General features: G+C 41.9%; 1 protein-coding gene across 1 annotated transcript in view; it reads right to left on the minus strand.

The window, feature by feature from the left end:
- Positions 1–24,648, minus strand: part of ipo11 (importin 11) — a 158,539-nt gene that overhangs the window by 97,000 nt on the left and 36,891 nt on the right. Inside the window, exons 9-16 of the mRNA XM_008284047.1 lie at positions 20,630–20,700; positions 20,295–20,487; positions 18,548–18,700; positions 17,835–17,878; positions 15,490–15,580; positions 14,408–14,455; positions 11,990–12,095; positions 1,047–1,173 (exon numbers count right to left, since the gene is read on the minus strand). Coding sequence (XP_008282269.1) covers positions 1,047–1,173; positions 11,990–12,095; positions 14,408–14,455; positions 15,490–15,580; positions 17,835–17,878; positions 18,548–18,700; positions 20,295–20,487; positions 20,630–20,700 — 833 coding nt within the window. The remainder of the gene's footprint in view (positions 1–1,046; positions 1,174–11,989; positions 12,096–14,407; positions 14,456–15,489; positions 15,581–17,834; positions 17,879–18,547; positions 18,701–20,294; positions 20,488–20,629; positions 20,701–24,648) is intronic.

Below are 24,648 nucleotides of genomic sequence, written 5' to 3' on the forward strand. Positions count from 1 at the left end.
GTTTTCGGATCGTTAAGGGTCAGATTATCGAGTCACGACTGTACATTACATACAAGTTCGGAGCTGCCTGCCAAATAATTTACCATGTAGATCCCAAATAATGTCATGTTTCATGGCAGACTGTGACAACATGCCATCTATACTATTTTACAACCTTAATGTCACCCTGTGTGCTCCTGTAAACTAAATTTAACGAAAGCACCCACAATGGATGATGCATCATATGTGACATTATTGCAATTAATATCAGAGAGCTGCTACAAATATTACTGAGATTATGCTTTACGCTAATATTTTTAGAGCATGTGTGTGTGGGGGCTCTGACTTATGTGTATTATTGTCTTAATTACATTATAATCTTAATGAACAGGATAGTGTATTGAATGAGGAATGCAAACAAAGCATAGATCTTAAAGTTCTTCTGTGGATAACGAAGCAGCAATTAGAGTTTGAATGCAGTGATTCACAAGTGTGGATTACTCATGGTAGGATTTCCTTGATTCACACTGTAAATAACAAATAGAATCTTCCACATTATTTCATATAAATCCAGTTACGAGAAAACACATCAATCAAGTGCTCGGCTCATGAGGCAGCAAATCTAACAATGGCTCAACATAATTTGAATTGAGGATGATTGCAGCACAATAATAGCCACTTATCCTAGAAGAGGATCAGGGGTTTAACCGGGCCACAGCTGAATAAAAACGGTAATGGGTAAATAGACGATTTAGCTTGGTAATCAAAAAACATTAAGTTATCTTTATGTGAGAAATATTAAAGAAAATATAAAAGTTAAAAAAACAAACAAACTGGACGACAACATCTTGTCACAATCCCTGCTGGCCGACGATGTCTGGCTTTGTTTGTGGGAAGTCGGCAGCATAATAGCCGCGGTTCCACGCTGTTGAGCAGAAAACTGTGTTTGTGTAGCTGACTGTGCACTTTCGCTAACGGCCCATTTTAGTCGTTACGAGTTCAACGTTTTCGAGGGGGGGAACCTGGAGCTGCAGTCATAACAAGCAGTTTAAATTAAGCTGCCTTACCACCAAGTCTGGATCCTGCATGAGGCTCAGGATGACCTCGTAGAGTAAAGGTCGAAGGTCCGATTTGAACTTGACGGAGATCCACTGTCCTATTAGCCAGATGACTCGTCTGCGAATCAACTTGTACCTGGAGGAGAAGAAGAAGAGAGGATGTGAGTTGTGCTTGAAATGAAACACTCCTCTGTACTCCTCATCCATGTCGTAATCAGCGTCTCCAATCGAAGTAGTTAAGAATCCGCTATAAAACGACTGGGTCAGCTATTCGAATGATGAAACCTCGGCTGTCGTTGCTTATGGCTGATGCCGGAATTCCTTTTTATCAGAAGCTTATGTATGCTGTTGCATAATTTGTGCTCTGAGGGAAGAAAAAAAAAGAGCCAAAATATCGCTGTCCCACTATGAGGCGTATCCGACTCCAAGACTAATGTGGCCCACACCCTGGCTTTGCACATTTCAGCATCACCGCAGGAGAGAGGCTGAGATAGTGGTGTTATTATACAGGAAATTGAAGGCCACGGTGGAGTGATCCTTTACACATGAAACGGGCTCAAAACACAACCAAAGAGATAAAACCGTGAGGAAATAAAAAGGGAACAAAATGAAGAATGGGTGTGTGTATCTATTTCGATAAACACATGTGAGGAGCAAAAAAAGAGAAATGAGTGACGACGTAAAGGCAGTAACCTAGTTAGAAACTGAAAATCTGTGGTGGTGAAATAAAATCCTCAACGCTGCACGGCCTTAATTTGAGACACGGCATGTTGGACGGAAACTGTTTTTCAGCTTTTCCATTGCATCCCTCAGCATCTGCCCTTTTTGTGTTGGAGGCAGAAATTGTGTCTAAAGGATCGCCTCGACAGAAATGAGGGGATGGAGGGATGAAGGAAGGGAGCGATGAAAGGATAAAGGACCGGGGATGACACCCTTGTTGGCTTCTTGTCAAATATCCGCAGGGAGCCAGAGACCAAAGTCTGGGCCACTAGCCAGAAGATACTAAACAACAGCATGACTCAGGACTTGGTGATGGCAAACAACATGCGAGTGAGTGTCTGTGTGCATGGGCATGAAGGAAAAGGAGGACAGAGTTGCTTGTGCAAAGAAGCACAGCAGCTTTTTTTCTTTCTTTTGTTAAGAAGCAGGACTTAGCATGTATATTGCTGTCACTAACAACATTAAGCTAAATGCCATTTGGACTTGATTTCTCATCATCCTAAAAGCACAGGACAGCACTTAGACACTCCTGGGTTCAACTGCTCAGAGGCAGCAGAGCGTGCAAGGAGAATAAACCAGCATTCAATTACTTTTAAAAGCAAACAAAAGGCGGCGGGTCCAATCTGATTTTCTACAAGCTTTTAGGGAGGCAGCGACATACGGGACGGGTCCGACATGATAGTGCAGGTGTGGCAGTGCCAGTGGACAGGCCGCGGGCACATTCGCACCGCAATCAGGTCGCAAACGACAGCCTGGCACCAGCATTCTGACACGCAGATAACAACGTAATAATGACATTACAGGCGATTATCTGCTGGCACACTCACACAAGGGATTACACAGTACGCTGCTGCTTTTTGGTGCATTCTTCAAGGCAATAAATGAAACTAAAAAAAACCTTGTTCAGCACAGTGCAGTAGGCAAATACTGTATGTTTGAGTGTGTAGAGTTTAGACTTGCTCAATCTTCTGCATTACCTCTGACATCTTAATCTATACAGTCAGCATTAGTCACTGGAGGCATCCGTGGAGGTGAGCGTAAGATTACTGCCTCGAGCTCCAAACACAGTACAGGACTGTGGTGCACAGTCAAACACAGAATGTCCGCTTCAGCTGGGGAGTCTACAGCTGGTACTGTTTATTATTAGTGCACTGGCAAAGTGAAAGAAAACAACAGAAAGGCAGATGGACAGGCAGGCTGACAGGGGTATTTGTCCGTCAGTCAAAGGTCAGACGTGACTCATCCGCACAAAAACCTGTCTCCTCCTCCAGAACTTCACACAGCTGTCAGGAACCCTGTTCATCATTTCGCACGGGAAATCCACGGACCGAATATGAGCCCAACGAATCCAAATGTTCCATAATGTTTCAACAAGATGACTTTTGCTTTTACCCTTTTGAGGGCCTTGTAAAATAGGCAGCGAGAATATTGCTTCTGTTGCTTCATTTTTAGCACGTTTACATACACACTAGTATGTTTATGTGATAACTTGATATTTTTATGTCATGTAAATATGAGTTCCTTTCAGGTGGGATCATTTCAGGTGCTTCTCCCACACAGTTTGCTTGGTTTTCTTTTTTTTTTTTACTAGATCAAAAAGGTGCTTCAGACAGGCTGTCAGGTTTAGATGAATGGACGGGCATTCATGCTACCTCTGTTGCACTCCTGTGTAGCCTTTTAGCTACAGCACTGGGAGCAAATGTCAGCGCGCTCACTGGGACTTGAAGTTTTTTTTTTTTCCGCTTAATGGTGTCGACACCAGGTAAAAGACCCTGCGAGTCACAACGGGAGCTGATAGAAAAGAAACAGAAGTAAACAGAGTTACTCTCAAACTAGTGTGAGAATAGAAACTAAAAATACAGCCTTCAAACAGGCAATATTTCTGATCAGGCAACACCGTATTAGGTCACGAACGCAGCTGCGTAAAAAGTCTGACTCATTCAGTCTCACTCTTTCAGCTGACCAGCCTACACCTACTACACGCTGAGTGGATGTGAAAGCTCAATAATGTGGTACTTTATCATCACAGCTTCAACATTTTACCCTGCACGGACAAACCCAACTCAACTGTATTGGAATATGAAGCTGTCTGTGAAGATTCTCAGTCATCCAGGTCATGGTTATTCTTGTAGATTAATCGTAGCAGCTGGACTTGTTTGAGTTCCTTGAAGACGTTTCATCCAAGAGGCTTCATCAGTTCTGACTGACTAGTTGGGAGTTCCAGATACTTATATCCTTAAGGAGCCATTAACACCTGAGTTTCGGGTTCAATTGGGGGTTTGTTGAAGCTGAAGACATGAAGCTAAGTAAAAAAAAAAGAGAAAATAACGACAACTAACATACATTTTACCGCATCTATCAGTAACCCTGGAGAGGGACCGACTTTTCTGACTACACACAAAAAGGTCGAACCACAAAAGGCAATGTCAGAAAGTGTTTCGCAGCCTTTCTACGCTGGTGGAGTCTGACAGCGGAATGATGGAACACGCTCTATATCTGTATCTCACCGCCTGTGTAGGTGACACAAAAAGCTCCTTCTGGCTATTCTAGGGACGTCCATGTCAGTGATATTAAGGTCGTGTGTGTGACTATGTCCAAGTCATGTGTTCGTGCTGTGTGTGCTTCAAAATGACTCCTGTCTCCTCTGTGCTCTCAGGCATCATCGCAGGTATGACAACTGCTTTAGCTGAGGAAGAGATGGAAGGATAAGATTGACAGCGAGTCAAAAACCAAGGTACGTGTGCCAATGAACTGCCTACAGTGTGTGTGTGTGTGTTTGAGTAGCCATAGTGCCAAATAGTGACAACCGACTCACTGGCTGCCTGAGGCTCAGCCACAGGTGTAAGTCACACACACAACAGTTTTGCTGACAGATTCGGTTAATAATATTCGCACTGTTGCCGCTTCGTGCTGAGCGATACAGACAGACTTATGCTGAGCTCAAACCTATATCAGTGAAACCTACAAGAGGTGCGACGACACTATCAAAGCCCAATAAGAGCGAGATTACGAAACCTGCAAGCGAGTAAGTAAACACGCACGCAGCTTGAATGGTAAAAGAAATATTATCATCCAAATTGTGTATTCGATGGATGTGCTGGATGACGCAGATGCTCAACCTCAACTCGGAGGGTATTATCCTGCTTATGCCATGGCCACTTGCCAACAAAGTTTCTCATCTGAGTAATTCTGATCTAACTTTTAAACATCATTTAAAGTAGTTTCTTGGCCTCAGGACGCCTGACGTTTGCATTATTGGCAAAAAAAAAATGTAGCTAAACCGTGAGGGATTCGCGTACAGGGCCCAGATTTAGGATCCCGACATGTCTCGAAATAGGGGGAAAAAGAACATTTTCACAGATTTCTCTCAATATTTACACACTAAAACATTAAACCTTTAAAAACAGAGAGTTGCACATCAGTTGCAGCCTTGCAAGTGTTCTTCAGATGAAGCAACATTTGGTTCCCACTACCTACCATTGGTGGATTTATGCACAAAAATTTGAAATTAAATTAGTTCTTAAACACACGGCTGTTTGAAATCTATGTTTCTCATGAGAAAGGAGCGAGACCATAACTGAGAACTTCAACGGAGGATTTGGAAGACAAAGAATATCACAAAATGTTCCATGAATTGGTTTAGAACCAAGCGTGATGAACAGGAACAGAATCGTTAAGATCTCCAGGATTTCTTACCCAAAGGACACATGGGTAACTGGCAGAAACAAATTGTAAGCTCTGAAGCAAGCAGGCAGCACAAAACCTGCAGGTGTGAGAACAGGTGGGTTCAGACCTCCAGTCCCACGTCTGTCAAAAACATTAATTTAGCTGCTCTAATGAAACACGCTTTCTCCATACAAACAGACTTGACTTTGCTCTGCCAATTAAAAAAAAATAAAAAATTTAAAATGACCTCACTGCTCTGCCTGTGGTTGTAAATACTTCATGTGTTTTTGTCCAGTGATGTGAACACGTGAAGCTCAAAGTAAGGATGCGATATGAAATGCTCCAACGGTCAATACCCAGAGGGCCGAGGAAGCCAGACAGTGCAGCATCTGGGAATGTTCTGGTAACGGTGACAAATGTGCACCACACGAGTGTGTGGGCCAGAAAATCGGCTTTGAATGCGGCCTCTGGCAGTTGCCAGAAAGGTATTGTCCTTCTGCGTCTCATGAGGGATTTCCAAGTTGGAGAAATTTTTCTGCATTTTCACTGGCGTTACTATTTTACCGTAGAAAAACAAATTCTATTGCTGAAACGTCACTTTGGATTATACTTAGGATCGTGTGCAAAGTAAATGGTAAATGGTCTACACTTTTATAGCGCTTTTATCCAAAGAGCTTTACAATGTGTTTCTAATTTACCCGTTCACACACACATTCATACACCAATGGCGACAGAGCTGCCATGCAAGGTGCTGTCTGCCATTGGGAGCAATGTTGGGTTCAGTGTCTTGCTCAAGGACACTTTGACTGTGGAGGGGCGGGGGATCGAACCGCCAAGCTTGTGATTGGAGGGCAACCCGCTCTACCACCTGAGCCACAGCCAGGAAGTGTGTATTTGCGTGGATGGATATGAACACAACACAATACAAAGACAAGACACAATACAAACACTGTATATGATGTACAAATGTGAAGGACAAGCAATTCATGGGTTTAAATTAGCTCAGCTTTACAAAACTGAGCTTTACCCAGCACACTCTCACATTTGAAAATAAATCCAAAACTCAGCTGTCCAACAAAAGCATAGGTTTAAATATCTGAAACTACAATAAGTGCCTTGTAGTTGTATTAGTTGTATGCCTCAACCCAGCCTGTGATGTTACAGTTTACATTTATTTCTCCTACTGAGTTAAACCAGAATTCTACTTCCTTGGGGACATTTGCATGGATAACAGACAGGATACATAGTTGTTACTACGCTACTCTCCAGCCCACCTGGAGAACACGATCCATACACCACCGCCCCGGCAGCGAAGGAGCTGTGCAGACAGTCCATGTGTTCATAACAAATGTGAGGTCATGCGAATGTCCACACAGAGCCATTCGGAAACGTTAATTGTAGCCTTGTGATGTTGAATAATGTCCAGAAAAGTGCTTTTGCAGAACATTAAGTCACAGTGAAGCTGATCTTTGAACTCTTCAGTCTGAAACGCAATCACTTCATAATTAGACATTTGTATGGACTTTAGCGTATGAATTCTTGAGTTATGGCCAAAAATATGTTTTAGAAGTTCACAGTGACCTTTAACCTCCAGAATTGAAGTCTGTGTTTGTGCCAAATTTGAAAATTTGAGAGATTTTGCTTCATGAGAATGAGAAGCAGGGATGGATGGACAAACTTACAGAGAACATAAAAACATTATGCTTTCGGTAATGTGTAAAAGTGCACCCTTTGTCTTTTTTGTAAAATGTACACTCAGTGACTCTTCTCTGTTTGCATAATAGGTATATAAATAGACTGCAATCAGATGCTGAATGTAGCAGAACACAAAAACTTAACTCGGATGGCACAGGCTATTACAACATAAGAGAAAGCCTTTATTTTTACAAATGCATTGCGGCACTGTGAAATTCTCTTTGTGCATATCCAAGTGAGGGTCAGAGCGCAGGGTCAGTTATGATAAGTCACCCTTTCAACAGATAGCATTAAGGGCCTTGCTCAAGTTCCCAAAAGTGGCAGTTTGGCCGTGCTGGGGCTTGAACCTCTGACCTTCTGATTAGCAACCCGGAGCCTCAACTGTCAAGCCGCCCCTGCTTTTGAGAACGCCCTTCATGACCTCACCAAGCTCCCAGTATCAATCCACCTGGCCACCTTTGGGGATGAACTTAAAAGCAGATTTAGTAAACAGGAACATCCACTTATACACCCGGGACAGTTATGTAAAGTAGTGATGTCGGCATGGCTCGCTTTGATACCAAAAGCACAACAGGACCCCAAGTGTGACAGCTCTTTCAAATGTGAGTCTCCGCGGTATGGAACAGGTGTTTGTTACTCCATGGTCACTGAGTGTACACCGCACAATGCATCTACTGTTAAAACAGCGTGGTTCAGATCCACAGTACGTAAAGTAAAACCGCAGCGCATACAGATCATTTCAATTTCAAAGTATACGGATTGCAGCATGTGGAGGTGAAATTGGGTTTAATGTGATCTGACTGTGCTTCAAAAGACGCTGCTTTAATAAGTGGTTTTAGATAAGATACAGTTTGAGCAGAGGAGAGGGGGACAGGTTGTAAAATATCATAGTAAAAAGTGCTGCTCCTGCAAAACATGCAAAAGCTGAACGCTGGTGGGAAACGGTTCATCATGTGAGCTTAAATGTACTGATTTTACCGCTCAGTGGACACTCAGTGAAGCCGCTTATTGCTAAAGTGACACTACTCATTAAACTTTGCTCATTTAAAGACGATATTCAGTAAGTGCATTTAGATCGATCCCATCGCGATGGATGCAAGGAAATCACTTAAATTTTTTGGCTTAATCACAGTGATTTTTTATTTATTTATTTTTTAATAAATATTCTCTGTAATGAAAACCAAAAGACTAATCAATGTTCTCATCTCTGGTGTATTAGCTGCAATACCAGGAGAGTAAAACGGACTTGGCAGCAACATATTGACGCATTTTCTGCATCGCCGACTGCACAGGAACGCATGTGCTTTAGCGGGGCGATGTGAAACATGCATTTTGCCTGGTGTGGCTGCACAGCTTTGTTCAGTTTTTTTTTTTTGTTTTGCAACATGCGGCAAAACAGGTTTGCAAATATAACATATTCCCTCAGCTGAGAATCTACACCACTCAGAGAAAGGATTTGTGAAAGGCTGGCAATTCTTCCAGCAGATTTAAATCCTAAACTTTGAGCATAACCTCCTCCAGAGCAGGTTAGCTGTGCTGCATTAGCAACTTATAACATGGTGATAAAACGGGTTAAAAGACAGCCACCTGGGCGACCCATGAACAGGGGCTATAGTTCCCCGGCGTGCCGTTCGTGAGTTCGACTCCCGCTCACGACAGTTTGCTGCAAAGTCTCTCCCCATTCTTCTCCCCCCTTTCCTGTCTCACTCTCTCACTGTCCTGACTAATAAAGACAATAACGCCAGAAAAATAATCTTTAAAAAAAAAAAGACAGCCACCTTAGTGAAAACTTTGGTTTTGTAAGTCTCACCTATCTGAGGAACTACATTCTTGTTTCCAATGTACTCCGCTGAGAGTTGAGAAACTGAATTGTGACAGAATGTAAAACGAGGCGGCACGCTAGCAGTGTGAAGATTAGCGCGCTTATGCATGCAAGTAAGTCTGCAAGCACACGTACGCGAATACATACATACCACACACACATGCACAAGAAAACGCATGGCTTTGACTGCTAGAGAAGAAAGGAACTCCCCCCAGTGAGGGACATCAAACATGTCCCCACTTTAACATCCATGCTGACGCTACACTCCCACAGCAGAAGCCTCTTCAAACGACTGTGGAAACATCTAAAAATCTGACAGAAACACAGCTTCATGTAGCACCCCGGAACACAAAAATCAATGGGAGTTGAAAAGTTTATCCGCTATCACTCATGCAACTATAACCTTGGCGTTATTAAATGTAAAAAAAAATAAATATCCAGAACACAAACCAATAGGTTATCATCTGAGGACACCTCAGTTGTTTAAGCACTTCAACTGACTGGATAAGACTAGCGTTAATTTTTCATGATCAACAATTTCACCGAGGAGAAACTAATAATGGATTTATTTTGCACAACAGTTACTATCAGGCTGCCGTATTGGGGTGACATTCTTTCATTGCTATCAACACAAGACCTGCATTATATTTTAAAGCCAACTCCACAACTACATCTTATCAAATATTTAATCAATTTGCTAGTTAACAGGCTCAGAAGTATTAAGAAGTTATGCGAATCAGCGCTCCATTTCTCAGCATCTGAAGCGTAAGTGTGACAAGAGACACGGGACGTCTTTTTTTTTTTGAGCCGAAGCCAACAGGGTTTTTAAACTGGGTTCTTGTCATTGCTCTACTTGTCAGTGTTAACTGCATTCATCAGTCCCCCTCTGTTTTTTTTTCATCCGATACTGGAGGAGCTGAGTTTTAAAAAAAATGTGTGTTCACATGAGTGCAACAGATCTGCCATCTGACCGCATCACTGTGCTGTTAGATCATTTGGACGCATTTCTGAGAAGGTTCAAGCCGAGGATGACATCTCTAGTCTTTTTTTGCATTGTGCTTCAATGAGTTTCACTTGTTCAAACACAAAACGTGAGGGAAAATTTGGACCAAACATAAACAAAATAGGGGCGAGGAGGTGAACTAGCTTTAAAAAAAATATAAAAATGAACAAAGGAAAAAGGCCTCAGGTAGAAGTGGGCAGGTTACTGGCTTCTGCCCCGTGTGGGAGCAGGGCCGCAGTGATATCAGCGTGCCTGCACTCTGACGTCAGCATCAACCCGAGCGGCCAACCTTCTGAGCGCTGCGGGCTTTTTGTTTTTGGTCGTCTTGGGCTCTGTGTGTGTGTGCAGGGCACTTCTTTGTTCTATATTTCACTCACACCACCTCACCTCTGGCCACTCTCTCTCTCTTTTCATCCGGCAGCTCACTGTTTACTACCAATTTGCGCCCGTGACCAGGTTTGTTCCCAGTTCACACAACTATTTTTCTATTTTCTATGTATTAGTATGCCTGGCTGCTAATGTTGTGACATGTTTGGCTGCTGCTTGGAGAGTGATTGTGTGGATACATGCGGCAGTTGTTAATGAGACCGTGGCAGAAATTGAAAGTATTAGCTGGTTACTTATGAGCTTTTTGGCATTCACTGTGCTACCGACTGCCATTGATAGCTGGAGAGAGGTTAATAGTTAATTAACTTGAGTTACACTGGAAGGAATGTTAACTATGCAACATTTCAGACAACACTAATGTCTGAAATTGAGCGCACATACAGTAAAACACACGGCAATTTAAACTACTGAGCAGCTTCCAGTTTAACTTTAAACCCCGGGGAGAATAATAATATGAGCTGGACGCAATCAGTCACCAGCTTGTAAACAAAGTATATCACTGTTAGAAAAAATATATATATAAAACCCAACACAAAATATGCAGTTCAATTCAGTAACCCTGCAAAAAATAAAAAATAAAAACGGTCCCTATAGAAGCCTATTAATTCTGTTGATAGATGATGTGGGCCAAAAGCAATTTAAGTGTGCTATAATGTTGCTCATCCATTAATACGTTGAACATAAACACCGTGGGGTGTTATGAAGGGGACTGTCGGGTGGCAAGTGTTCCCAATCTCCTAGTTTTCTCCATGTTGCCATGGTGATGGCGGTGCGCATAGATGCAGCAACCACTTCAAGAGACGACGAAAGTGAACGTTTTGATTGTTTTGTCTATCCCAGATGTTCATTCTGCAAAACTTGCGGCTAGGAGACGTTGCTGGGCGGACAGTGAACGGCGCTGGAATTGCGTCGATCGGTTGTGATTTGGACAAACTACACCAACACAGAGTCCGATCAGAGACTACGCCGGCAGTTACCCGAAAGAGAAGGAAGTGCGAACGGTACAAAAACAAAGGAGGAGGAAGAGAGCCCGGATCCATGCTAGGCTAAAGGCTAACCCCTCCAGACCAGCAGGACCGTCCTCCTACCCTCCAATGTCCGCTCCCTCCACAACAAGCTGGACGAGCTACGTTTGCTGAGAGAAACCCTCAGAGAGTGGAGGGACTGCTGTGTGTCTGCTTTAACAGAAACATGACAACATCCCAGACGGACATACAGCTGGAGGGGATGCAGACAGACAGACAGCTAGCTCTGGGCAGCATCTGCAGCTTCCCCATCGTCACACCATCGTGTGTATCTTTGTGTCCCTGAAGGCCTACCACGACCTAAAGAGGTTCGCCATGTTCAACGAATGACATAGATGCAGCGCCCCCTTCAGGAGGCAGCAACAGTGAACGTTCAGTGTCTTATCCCAGACGTGCATTCTGCAAAACTTGCTGGTTGAATAATCCTGAAGAAACGCTCTCTCATCTTGCCTGTACTACTGTGTATGTACAGCAAAATGGCAATAAACCTGATTTGATTAGATTTGATTTAGTTGAGGTGCAGCTGGTACTTTTTACCTAAGTATGCATTCCATGACACTGCAAAACATAAAAACATCACAGAAAAGAGAAACGAGTAAACAGAAAAAGAAGTGCAGAACTTCCAGCACGGTACCTGTGATGGCTGACTTGCAGCTCTCCAAGAAGCTGATTCTTGAACCACTGGTCAAAATCCACATTGTCAAACAATTCATACGCTGCCAGTCCCACTGCGTTGTACACTGCAAGCAAAACAAGCACGGGCAGAAAGTCAAAATCAGTTAGTCGCAGTGTTAACAAAAAGAATGTTAAACTAATAACAGGTAGAGTATACCTGAAAGAAATCTGTAGATTAAGTTAAACTTTGGAAAACTCATGAGATACACTTAAAAACAGTAAAACAAGAGTCTATTTTTAATCACAGTCCACTGCATAACTTTTTGGTTTTTACTTCAATGTTTAAAATGTTTCATCTGGATACAACTTCTTTCAAATTGGGCTCCGATGTGCAATAAAACAAGAGACAAACTTACAATACAATCTGCAATCAAAACATAACGTGACCCATATAAAACAAATACAGCTGTTGCTACACTATATAGTACATTAGGAACAACGAGATAACGGAACAATAACACATAAAGGTGCTCTTCAGGGAAACAGGAGTGTGATAGTGACAAAAAAATAAAATAAAATGTAGAGGAAATGTAGAGGAGCCATAAAAAGAAAAAGAAAATGATTAGATTAGAAAAAAGGTGACAGTATGAGAACAATATAATACAGAGAGATAAAAGGGACACAATCAATACAAGAAGAAGAGCTGTTGCCTGCTACTATTTATACTTTATCTTCAAAAGTAATGAATTTTTAGAATGACAAAAAAGAAAGGGAACAAGAGTGCGAGGAAAAGAACAAAGACAGAGAAGGAAGAAGATGTAATGGGACAGGGACAGATTTTTTTCCATTACTTTAATTTCAAGTATTATGCAAGGCTGGCGGTGGGCAAGAGTACATCGGGTGGTAATGTCTGAGAGTGTGTGATTATGTGTGCGAGATTGAAAACCCGAAGCAGAGAAAGCGAGGGAGAGATGTAAAACAGCAGCAGACAGTAGCCGTCTCTCGGCAGAATAATCCAAAAAAGTTAAATGGAGCAGCTGAGGACCTCAGAAATTTCTTCCGTCATTTATCGTGACAAAAAGATGGGTAGATGAGAGGAGGAGCAGGACAGACGGAGTCAAAAAGTGTGACAGCAGAAGTCTTTGTCTCATCACAAAAACCTTTAAGGAGGTACTATTTATACATAAATACATCTGACAGGAGATTGGAAACTCCATATAGCAGCGACGTGTGCTTCCTTTCCTCCTCAGAGGGAAGAGTGGACGGAAAAGGCAGCTAATCCTCACTATCCTTTATTCCTCATTAGCAGCTTGTTTTGTGTGTTGTTTTATTATACATTATATTGTTGCAGTATATTACTCTGGCTCCCTCAACATTAGATGTATGTTTTTGTAGTTCAAAAAGGCATCTCCATGGGCTAATAATAAAGCAAAATATTTCAGAAAGAAGAAGCTGATGCTGCTGTAGTATTAAAACAACAAATATAGGAGCTACAAATATCCACCTCATGGATGTCTGCAGCAACAAAGACTACAAACATAGCTAGAAGCCAATATCATGGTTGGGTAAATGCCACAGCCATTTGTCACCTATAAGAGGAGCACTGTCTGCTACATATGAGAAATGCCTATAGCACATACTGTGTGATGAATTAACGTGTCTGTTACAGTCTTCGGCTCACTGCCGCAAGTGCAGGCATACAGTGAGGAACACTATTTTCGAAGCAGCACGACCGCAGTCTCAGATGATAGCTACATTACCGCTATTGTAATTATTGAGTTATTTATTTTCTTATTAAGACACCCTTCGGCTGTTGAAGCAGCTTTCGCTCTCGCAACCACAATTTTCTGCCGCCGCTTGCTTCTGCCACAGCGCAGCTTCATCATCCCAGTGGTGTGCGCCGTTTTATCTACACTGTCAACAGGCTGCTGAGATCTCTACAGGCAACAAGCTTCAACAGAGAGGCCCCTTTTAGCGAGCAGTGATTTAGCTGTATGAACCATAAAACCACCAGAGTGGCAGCCCTGGCCTGCCAAAGAGTTATAAATACGAAAAGGGAGGCACAGATAAGAGAAAGAAGCACTTTAAGTGAGTGAGGAAAAAAAAACAAGTTTGAGTACGAGAGGGGAAAATGGCAAGGATGGATCACGTTGTAAAAACGCAACCCAAAAAGCCAGTCTATTAGCACAACTAGGGTTTTCACGTGATTGAGTTTAGACTTAATATCTTAGCCCCAAAATTATTGTTATGCATCAAATCTGTCTCTGTGTAAATATGTCTCAATTCACACTGCTCTCCATCTGTTTGCATTGCCTGGGATTATGGTAGGAGAGTTTAAAAAACAATGCAAATATGCCAACCTTCACGTTTATAGTTAAGGATTAAATATCTCTAACTTTGATAAATAGCAGAGAGAGTGGGTGAGCCTTCCACTGACCTGCATCCTTCATCAGCAGCTGAACGGGGTCTTCCACATTGGTTGGACCTGCAAAGACAAACATGTGCTGGATGTAATTTCAGTGACTGCGTTTGCACAATAGGCGTCCCGGCAATATGCTTACAGTACAAACATTGCTCAGTGACAATAAAACGTGTGCAAAAATTAATGGACCGCGTCATAACAGAGATAAAAACCTAAAGAGGTCTGGTCTCCACTACATCAGGCCCTTTCCTTAGTCATTTTACCGCTCTCGTCTCTCCCTCTCTCTCGATTAGTCTTTGCTGTGTACTCAGGTTTCAAAATCAATAGATGCCTTCTTTCAACCAGAGAATTACTCAATCTAGCGTTTTCCTTGCTCCAGCAGCACCAATTTCCACTCTGTCACTTGAAAAGGAAAGCTGCTTGAGAGACAGGGGCAGAAGCAGACCCTGTAATCCACCCGTGTGAGCAATGGCGCCGCTAATTCGGCAACAGAACAGGGGGATGCACACCGGTAACCCCAGGAGACCAGAAGCAATGTGCTGAAAGGTACAGTGTGTGTGTGTGTGTGGCCGAGTGACAAGAGTTCAGAGCGGTGTTTGTAACGGAGGTCGCCAGGGAAGTGTCACAGCGGTGTCAAGTCTCTAGACTGCACGTTAGAGACACAATGAGGCAACGTGAACAAAGCTATAGGCGTTGCTGGTTTCTGATATATGAAATACGTATCGCTTGCTTTGAGGTATCAAGCTTCTGTTTCATGATGGGAAATAGAGCGTGCATGAGATGTGACGCCCAGTTGTATCTGTGTTACATGCTTCCGAAACAAAGGCGCTTTAAAGTATATGCTGAAAATAGATTTTTATGATATTAATGCAGATGTTAAATATCAGAAAGACTGAACACAGCACCACGAGCAGCTTAGAACATATTAATAAAAGCAATCTATCTATTTATGTATTTTAGAGGTGTATTAGAACTTTAGCTTTAGTCAAGCGTATCGAATTAAATGCCAAGTGACTGTATGCTTTCCTTACCGATGTTTAAAGATTCAGTGAAAAGAGAGCAGACCGTAATAATATTTGACTTGACATTTAACTGACCCTGGAGATTCTGAACCATATCCAGCAGCACCGGTGTCAGGGTCTGGCTGTAGTTGTGGAATATATCCAGGAACAGTACCTCCGTACAAGGCTGAATGCAGAACAAGAGACAAAAAGACAAAGTTAACTGGCAGAGTAGAAGTCAAACACATGCGTTCATTGTATGTGAAAGGCATCGCAATAATTTCACATTCTTAGTGGCCAACTGCGGTATTCAATGGCAGCGAGGGGGGAAATATCACATAAAGGGGCGTCTATGAGCATAAAGAATATATACAAAGAGGTACAACAAACACACACAAGCTGGTCGACAGTGCATCGAGTTCCCAGTTCAATAAAAAAAGTCAATATGACATTGTCAGGGGATTTCTGTTTGTCTGGGTTCAATAGGGAAACGTTCCACCCACCTTCATTAGTTTATTGGTTTTAGATGTCAAAACAAAAATCGATATTAAATAACAGGCATGTGAAACTTGACACGGGCTGCGCCAATTTGTGAGGTTACAGTGTCCGTGGAATCTCACCAGATGACAGAATAACCTTTTCTCGCTGATGTTAAAAGGCCAGGTCACATGGCACCTTCTTAAAACCTAATAAGACAAACACAAAATCCCTGCTCTGCACACGCAGGTGCTAATATCAATAGGATCAGAATTGGTGACCATGGAAGGAAAAGGCGGAGGCTGACATTTGATCCATGAACCATCCGTAGCACAACAGCGTGCCAATATGAAGGTCAAAAAGGAGGAATTGCGCTGTTGGGAAAGGTGACTAGCTCATCAATCTGGCGTTAAACGGAAAAAAATTGTCAATTCGGATGATGTCTTAGCCGAAAACATAATGCAGAATTAATCTGACGCCTATACGATTATCGCTGCCTGATCCACAGAGACGTCCGAGTGTATTTTCTTACTACCTCCAGCCATTTCTACATAATAAACTCTATTAAAACGACTCAGTGGAAAAGCAGAATAGGAACGGGATCTTATACTACAACAATACAGTTCAAAACTCTTAGGACACAAATTCATAACAAGAAAAATGTAATTTGGCAGCTGGTGCTTAAATCTTTGAAAGTCTTTGTGTACTTTAACAAAAACACTGGAACAGCCCATCAAAAAAGAACGCTGATGGATTAAAAACTATTAAAGTATCTGTTTTCTACTGAGACTTCTACACTGTGAAGTAATTGCCTATTTAAAAAGTTCTCATAGAGCGTAATGCCGCTTTTCCTCTGCTGCAGCATGTTCGAGATGGATCAAACTTTTTACCGCCACAACCTTGGGGTTCAGCGAGAGAATGCTTGAGTGTACTTCAAAAGAAACGGCGGGGCAGAAGTTTGTCAACTGAAGTGATGAAAGCAAGTAGAACGGGGCACAACACGGAGCGGGAAGAGAAATGAAAAAGTAAGATGATGGATAAGAGATTACGTCGTGCATCGGCAACAGCTGAAGATAAGCCTCTGCCGACTAACTCAGCCGCAGAGGCGAGCGACGAAGCTCCAGGCACCACTAACCGTTCTATGAAGCCGTAATGTACACAATCTTTTATGCACCGCCACATAAACAGCTGCTTTGAATTTCTAAAAATGTTGCACAGAATAAACATATTAGTGACGATTAATAGAACAGCAATTACCCCAAAATGAAATCTGCCTTTTGTGATTTTAAAAATTGACTTGGGAATTTTTTTTTCAGTTCTACACTTATTTAGTTTCTGGTCACTCTTCTTAAGGCCCAGAGAATAAGCGTTGATGCTGTAACGTTTATGTGAGTTTGGCAGCAAGTCTGTTGTGCTTCGTCAATACGGAACAAAAAAACGGGAGGGACCGAGTGGCTGCGCTCTGGGCTGCACAACATCAAGGCGAACACGGACAGACTCACGCTGTCAGCACTGTGAACTCTGCCCTCAGGTTTGAATCCAAATCATAGCACCATATCTGTAGCAGCAGCTCAGAGTAAACATCTATACATCCTGTAGAGACACGCACATCGATGCTCTTAGACAGAACATTTACGTACATGCACAAGCTCTTGTACACTGCACTTTAGCTTCACAGTCTCATTATTTAAGACTTTTTTCTATTTTTTAAGGAATGTTTTTATCATGTCTTGTTGGTATTGTGCAGCCAAACACGCTCACTGCCTGTACTGTACGAGCACATGACAAATACACAACAAGCAGCGTGTACAACCACCTTCACTAGACATGTCCGAACATGAAAATATACTTTCTAAGAGTTCTAGACTTCCTGTTGCTTCGGTAATTAAGTCGAAGACATCATGTCAAACATTTCTCTGCGTGCATTTCTGCGCAAAATCTGCAAATCTTTTGTCTTTACTCACCCGCAGGCTGTATTTCCAGGAGTCGCCGCCTGTTTCTTCAACGGCTACAGAAACGATAAAAAACATTCATCTTTTAGAAAAATGCTGCTCTAGAAGTTATGAGTAGCTGAACCAGACTTGCTTGTATAAATATATACATGCTTGGATGTGCCTGACTATAAAATATAATCCAAATGTCAACAACTTTGTCTCAGCCAGTGCTATGTCTGAGCGATCAGTGTCATTACATCAAGCCTGTGAGGGGCCCTGGGCTGCAATAAAGTCCATCACTAATGTCTAGAACTAACACTAAGATCTCAAGCCTGTTATCTATTTCATTGCATACTTTTCTGAGGGGAAATGAGCTCTATAAATCATGAGATTAGATAAATATCGGCTGCTGACACAAGCTATAAGGTTTGACAAGCCAATGTTCAGTTAAATACCGACTCATTCACGCCGTTGATATATCGGTTTACCTCAATGATTTGACAAATTACCACACGTGAATCACAACTGAAGATATTAATTCTGACACCACATTGAAAAAATTACGCAATGCATAGATTCTGTAGAAGTTTGCAGCCAAAGCCATATTGCTGACTTCGACAAACTGACTAACCCTCAGAGTTCCAGACTAGCAGGAGAGCACGCCTGTTAAGTCTGCTAGTCTGCAAGTCCAGATAAGTCTAGACATTTGGATTCAGCCTGTGTGTCCGGGGATGTGCTATTACCAAAGCTCTCAGGGTCCTCTTCCCACATTGCCAGCTCCTCCTCTGTGAGAAGGAAGTAGTGTGAGACGAGCCGGCGTCCAATCTCTGTCAGCGTGGGGTGTGTGAAGAATGCCGTCTTGATCTTGTGAGCCTCCAGACTCTCAGGTTTACTGTCTGAAGGAGGGAGAAGGGAGGGAAAAGAGCAGTGGCAGTGAAAGAAGAAGAATGAAGGGTGGGAAAAAAGTACAATAGTTATCTAAATTATATTTACTGATCACAACCCATATACCGCTTGAGTCACATTAGTACTATTATCTTTCGTTTCCTTTACCTCTCAGCATTAAATCTGCTTTTCTATTTTTATTTTTTTTGTTTCATACCACTGTATAATTGCTTGTATTGGAAAAAGTATCACCACTCTGCTGCTATTCCTAATTTCCAGTTAAAATGAAGATAATTTTCCATTAAAAACCTTAAAGTGTTTACCCCATTAACATGCCCTTATGGTGCTTTTTTTTTTTTTTAAATGCTTGAAGACACATCAAGCATGAAATAAGCAGCAAACACCAGGGCTGACCATTTCAACCTTGCAGCTGCAGCATACCTCCAACAGTCTTAAAAACACCAATCCAGATGTCCGGGCAGGGTTTCATATACACAACAAATCTAGTTAACTTGCAGGGTACGACTTTCTTGTATTATTATTTTGCTTCAGAATTGGATTCCAGTTCAAACATGTGGTGCTAACTTACTCCAATATTAAATCTACCCATTGTGTAGTGGAGAGTAATTTCACAGTGTCTGTGGGAAGTCGTAGGTTAGCTAGAAAGTACGACATCTGTGCATTTTGTTGGAGGTGTAGAGTTCAATTTAAGCCTATTTGAGGTAAAAAGGTTATTTTCACTAAGAGGAAAAACTGTATAATGCTGACACATTACTTTTTGAAGATTCAATCAATGACTGGAGAGGGATTTTAGGAAAGTATTAACAGACGAGAATGCATTATGTATTTCTTTAACTGGGCTGCAAGGTGGATCAGTGGTTAGCATCGTTGCCTCGCAACAAGAAGATCGCCGGTTCGCGTCCTGGTGAGGACACCTGGGATCTTTCTGCGTGGAGTTTGCATGTTCTCCCCGTGCAGTGTGGGTTCTCTCCGGGTTCTCCGACTTCCTCCCACTCCCCAATTGGTGATTCTAAATTGTCCGTAGGTGTGAATGTGAGTGTGCTTGGTTGTCTGTCTCTAACTTATCCTTTAGCTATACAACTTTCCTACTTGACATACTTTGTTTTCCTGTTTGCAAGAAACTAATCCTGAAATCCGACGTAACTCTGACGTCACATGATATTCAAACAAACACCAGGCTTTCAACCAAGAAACACAAAAATGTTGCTCCCTAGAAAGGTAGCGTCAGAGAAAGATCTTCAGCGGTAGAACAAAGACCAGGTTGCTGTGCTCCGTCGCTAATGAAGCACTGGAGGCTTCTTGACAGCTTGAAATAAACATGAGCTACGGGGAGGTACACTGACACTGATTGTACTACGGCGCTGTGCTTTCCAAAACTCTGTCAGCGATCAACTTTGAAAAGCTAGTGGCAATTTCTGCGGCCTTGAAATCACAGATCCACAATTCAGTTTTGATTGTCAAGTTTTCGTTTCAGTCTTTTTACTCAGTTGCTTCCACTCTTCTATCTTGTCTTTTCATTGTGCCTCAACACTTCATTCATCCTTTATCCTCCACCTTTTAGGGGGAGTTCTCCTCGTATCCTACCATCAATGTTCTTGGCAGGTTTGTAGGCGTCATTCTTGACAATCATCTTGATGAGGTTCATGCACTGAACGATGAAGCGTTCGAAGGTCACTCCCTCTCCCGCAGGTGTGAACACGTAGCTAACGGCGAATTCCAGGGATCGCTGGATTAGGGGTATAAACGCACATGGATGGTACTCCAGGAAATCTAACAACTACATGGAAGGAAGAGAAGAAAAAAATCAATAAAAATTAGCTTGAAACTATCATTGGTCTGCAAAAAATACACAGTTTATTCCAAAACAATGAAACAGACATTTCTCATTTAAGATTACGTAATAATATGTGTCAACTCACAACTTTAGTGTACAGTATGATCGTCTTCTCCAGCTTTTCTCTGCATGTGCTATCTGAACCAATCTGGCGACCTGAAACACAAAACAGCCACACAGCTTGTTACTGCAGCATACAAACATAAAACATCCACGACCAGTTATTAGCTGCTAATATAAACATGACCCATAGTTATTTGTTTTGAATGTATTATTCCAACTTTCATACAAAAAAATTTCTATCCAATATGCAAATTACTATGATCACCTCTTGGCCACAAATGCAAATCGTGACTAAAGCACCGCTATGATGCGCTCTGATACACAATGAGAGTAAACCATTATTTCATTAATAATGTAAAAATGTCCTAAAATCCACCAAAGACTCAAAGCATTGTTGTAACAGATCTTGGTTTAATAGAAACAGCTTACAGGAGGATTCTGGGGGTTCGGCAGCATGACGTGTCGAGATTCTGAACTTTCTTCTCCTGAATATTTAACCCATACATTCATAAAAAGGCGCACTGTGTCAACTGTTGATAATTATATTTTAAAATGAGTCATAATTAATTCAGAGGAAACCTTTTCAGTGTGACATGGAACATTAGATTGGTAATTATCTTCCACAGGTGTCTGATCTTATCTATTCAATGCATTCATGATGGACTTATGCAAAGGGGTAGAAAAAAAAAAAACCTGAATGGTACAAATGAGTCATTACTTTGGATAAATAATTAAGGTTCATAAATTTAAAATGTCTTACTGAGATTTAGGTTTCTTTTGGAAGACAAACCCGAAAACCGAGTTATACGTACATAAGATGAAAAAATGCAAATGATTCAGTCCAAACAACCTTCAAACACTCACCACACTAATCGAGACAAACACAAATATTTAATATAAAAGCAAATGAGGCTTCAAAATCTCTCAGACACATGAATGTCTCTAAATTCAACTGTGTTGCAGCTCTTTCCGGTAGCAAGGTGCAAAAAGAAGAAAACCAGACGTCCCCAGTTCAGATTTGGTCATAAGGAACTTTCAAGGCCAATCTCTCCTGTGAAAAGGGGTTTTTTCCAGCTGAAGAAACTTGGAGAGCAAAGCGAATTATACAAATAAAGACACGTGTCAGTTGATGCCTTCTAGATACCAGGAATGACCTTGATGCAAACAGGCCATCTAAATAATGCAGCATCGACTGTATAGTGGCTCACATCATGTTTATTTTAAAGAGCTCTGTATCAATACAATCTCATTTTAAATTATAATATTAGCATCGTTGCATCGCAGCTAGAAGGTTTGCGTCCCGGTGAGGACGCCCGGGATCTTTCATCGTCCAAAACCATGTTGAGGTTAATTGGTGATTCTAAATTGTCCGTAGGTGTGAATGTGAGTGTGCTTGGTTGTCTGTCTCAAAGTGTAGCCCTGTGATAGACTGGCGACCTGTCCAGTGTGTCTAAGTCAGCTGGGACAGACTCCAGCCCCCCCACGACCCTCTTGAGGATCAAGCGGTGTATAGATAATGGATGGAAGGATGGAAGGATGGAAGGATGGATGGATGGATGGATTTCTAAGCAGATGTTCAATATGGGTTTGGTAGATTATCTGTTATCTTGGCAGATTCCTAAGTGTATTTAATGGTCAATTAGATCTCCATGTAGAAAACGGTCAGGATATTGGTAATGGCAGTGAAATTCAATTCATCCCAAGCTAAGGTATAGACCTTAGAATTCTTAAACAGAGAACCCAACAATCCAAAGTTCCCTTAGGATCCCCTATGAACAAGCAGTCGGTGACAGTGAGAAAGAACCACCCTACCCCACCGCCATTTAACGGGGTAGGGTTAAAAAAAAAAAAAAAAACCTCTGACAGAACCAGGTTGAGGGGAGGCGACCATCTGCCTTGACCAGTTGGGGTGAGAGTGGGGATAAGGTGTTGGGGATAATAAGGTAGCAGATGGAGAACAGAAAATACATTTGAGAACAATAACATTTTAGATGCAATCAATTGTTTGCTTTTAATTTGGAAAAAGCGTTAAATTAAGTTGGAGGTTCCAAGGAGGTCAGCAGGTCACAAAAGCAACCTGTAATCTGGAGGAAGCCTGATGTGCAGAAGAGCTGAGGACATACAAGATCATTAGCAAAGAATGGGGGTATTACAATCCTGGGCTGACAAATTGTATTGTTTGTCTGCTCTGTGCTGCCTCTTGGCCAGGTCGTTATTGTAAATGAGAACCTGTTCTCAATTAACCTACCTGGTTAAATAAAGGAAAAATAAATAAAAATAAATAAAATGAAAATGACTTGCATATAGTGTAAATAGCAGTGGATCCACTATTGTGAGACACTTATCGACCAGCTACTGGCAGCAATAGTTGAACTCTACCAAACTGATATGACTTTAACCCAGCAGAAACACAAGAACCCACATAATTCAGTCCATCTAACAAAAGGTCTGGACAGAGTGCGTCTTGGATTGATTTACATGAAGTACAGCAAAGTGTTGCTTTCTATCAAGTGAGTTAACAGCATCATCCACAACAGCAGGAGGCAGAAAGGGCAGCAAGAGAAAAACGGGTGCTTGGGGGACATGTTAAAAAAATAATTTATCTTCATTTAATATATGAAACTTCCGTTTCTGTAAGGTCAATCGCCCATTTCACCTTGCAGCCTTGTGATAGTCCCATGGGCCCATTACAAGCATTGGTGCATAAAATAAAGTACAGTAATAAAAGAACTAAAAAAAAAAAATAAAATGAATGACTCACTCCCTCTGATGTAAATTCTGCCTCCATAAAACCAATCATGATGCTCGAGCCAGTAGCAATGCCCCATATAGTTTACTTTCTTGTCAACTTCGCTGATTAAAGCGGCAGAGACAATAACGTTCACTGGCATTCCTCCAGTCACTTGTGAATAGGCAGGGTCATTGTCACCACTTGCTTTATACACACATAATTCCTATTGGCAAGCACTAATTTAAAGTGATAATAGATTCATTAAAACTGGTTCGCTGGCTCAAAGAGTGCTTCGCTTACTTGCTTCTTTCAGACTGTGCACAGATTATGCAGATCAAACACCGCGTTATTGATGTTGTGTCCGTGCAATTTTTTTTTCAGTGTTTGCAAAGTGTCCAACAGATGCTAATGTTAGCAGATGATGTGCAAAGTCATCAAAGTCACTGAGGTCATGCATCGAAAACCGACGCAATCTGCGAATCTGAGCATAGACAGAAATGGATGATGATGAAACAAAAGGGTATTCATTATGTCTGACAGATATGTAGCTTAGCAAAAAAAGAAAAGTTTTCAACAACATGGACGCTGACAAAAATAGACAGGTGACCTCAGGTGGAGGACAAACATCAAAAAGAAGGAGCCAGACATCTGAACGCACCACAAAGACTGTACCAAAAACACCAGTTTATACAGCTGACCTTATCAGGCTGTGCAGAGCTGATATTTCTCACCATCAGGCTGTGAGCTGCCTTGCTGCTTCCCCCTATCTGCCGGGCCCAAATACCAACAGGGCCCTGATCCGGTCTCCATTACCATCAGCAGAGTGAATATTGGAAGTGATAGCTGTGGCTGATATCTCAAATGATAGTTTTTGCTAACATCTGCTGCAGTGGCCGCTCGTGAGGTTGTGTCTGAGATTATCTCACACCTCCTGGGTGTTGCTGTGACAAACTTGTATGGAAAAGAAGTGAAACGACAGTGAGCTCAGACAGGAAATGCGAGCTTACATAACTGCTGCTGAACTAGGGAGCTCAGACTCATCGGCGTTTCCATCTCAGAAGAGTAAAAAGGGAAGAAGAGCCTCTACCTTGGATTAAACTAAAGGAACTAGGAGGTAAATTTTGTTGGTGTTCAACAAGTCCAGACCAGTGGTTCTCAAACTTTTTGAGCCACGACCCCCAAGATAACATAAGTTTGTGTTTGTGACCCCCAGTTTGAATTCTTAACACGGCATGAGTAATAACTTTGTTGTTCATGCATTAAAAATGAATGTGTTAATTCCACAGATTAATCTCTTTAAATTAACACAT

Source organism: Stegastes partitus, unplaced genomic scaffold (assembly GCF_000690725.1).
Source record: "Stegastes partitus isolate 25-593 unplaced genomic scaffold, Stegastes_partitus-1.0.2 Scaffold341, whole genome shotgun sequence".
In the NCBI taxonomy this organism is placed as follows: Eukaryota; Metazoa; Chordata; class Actinopteri; family Pomacentridae; genus Stegastes; species Stegastes partitus.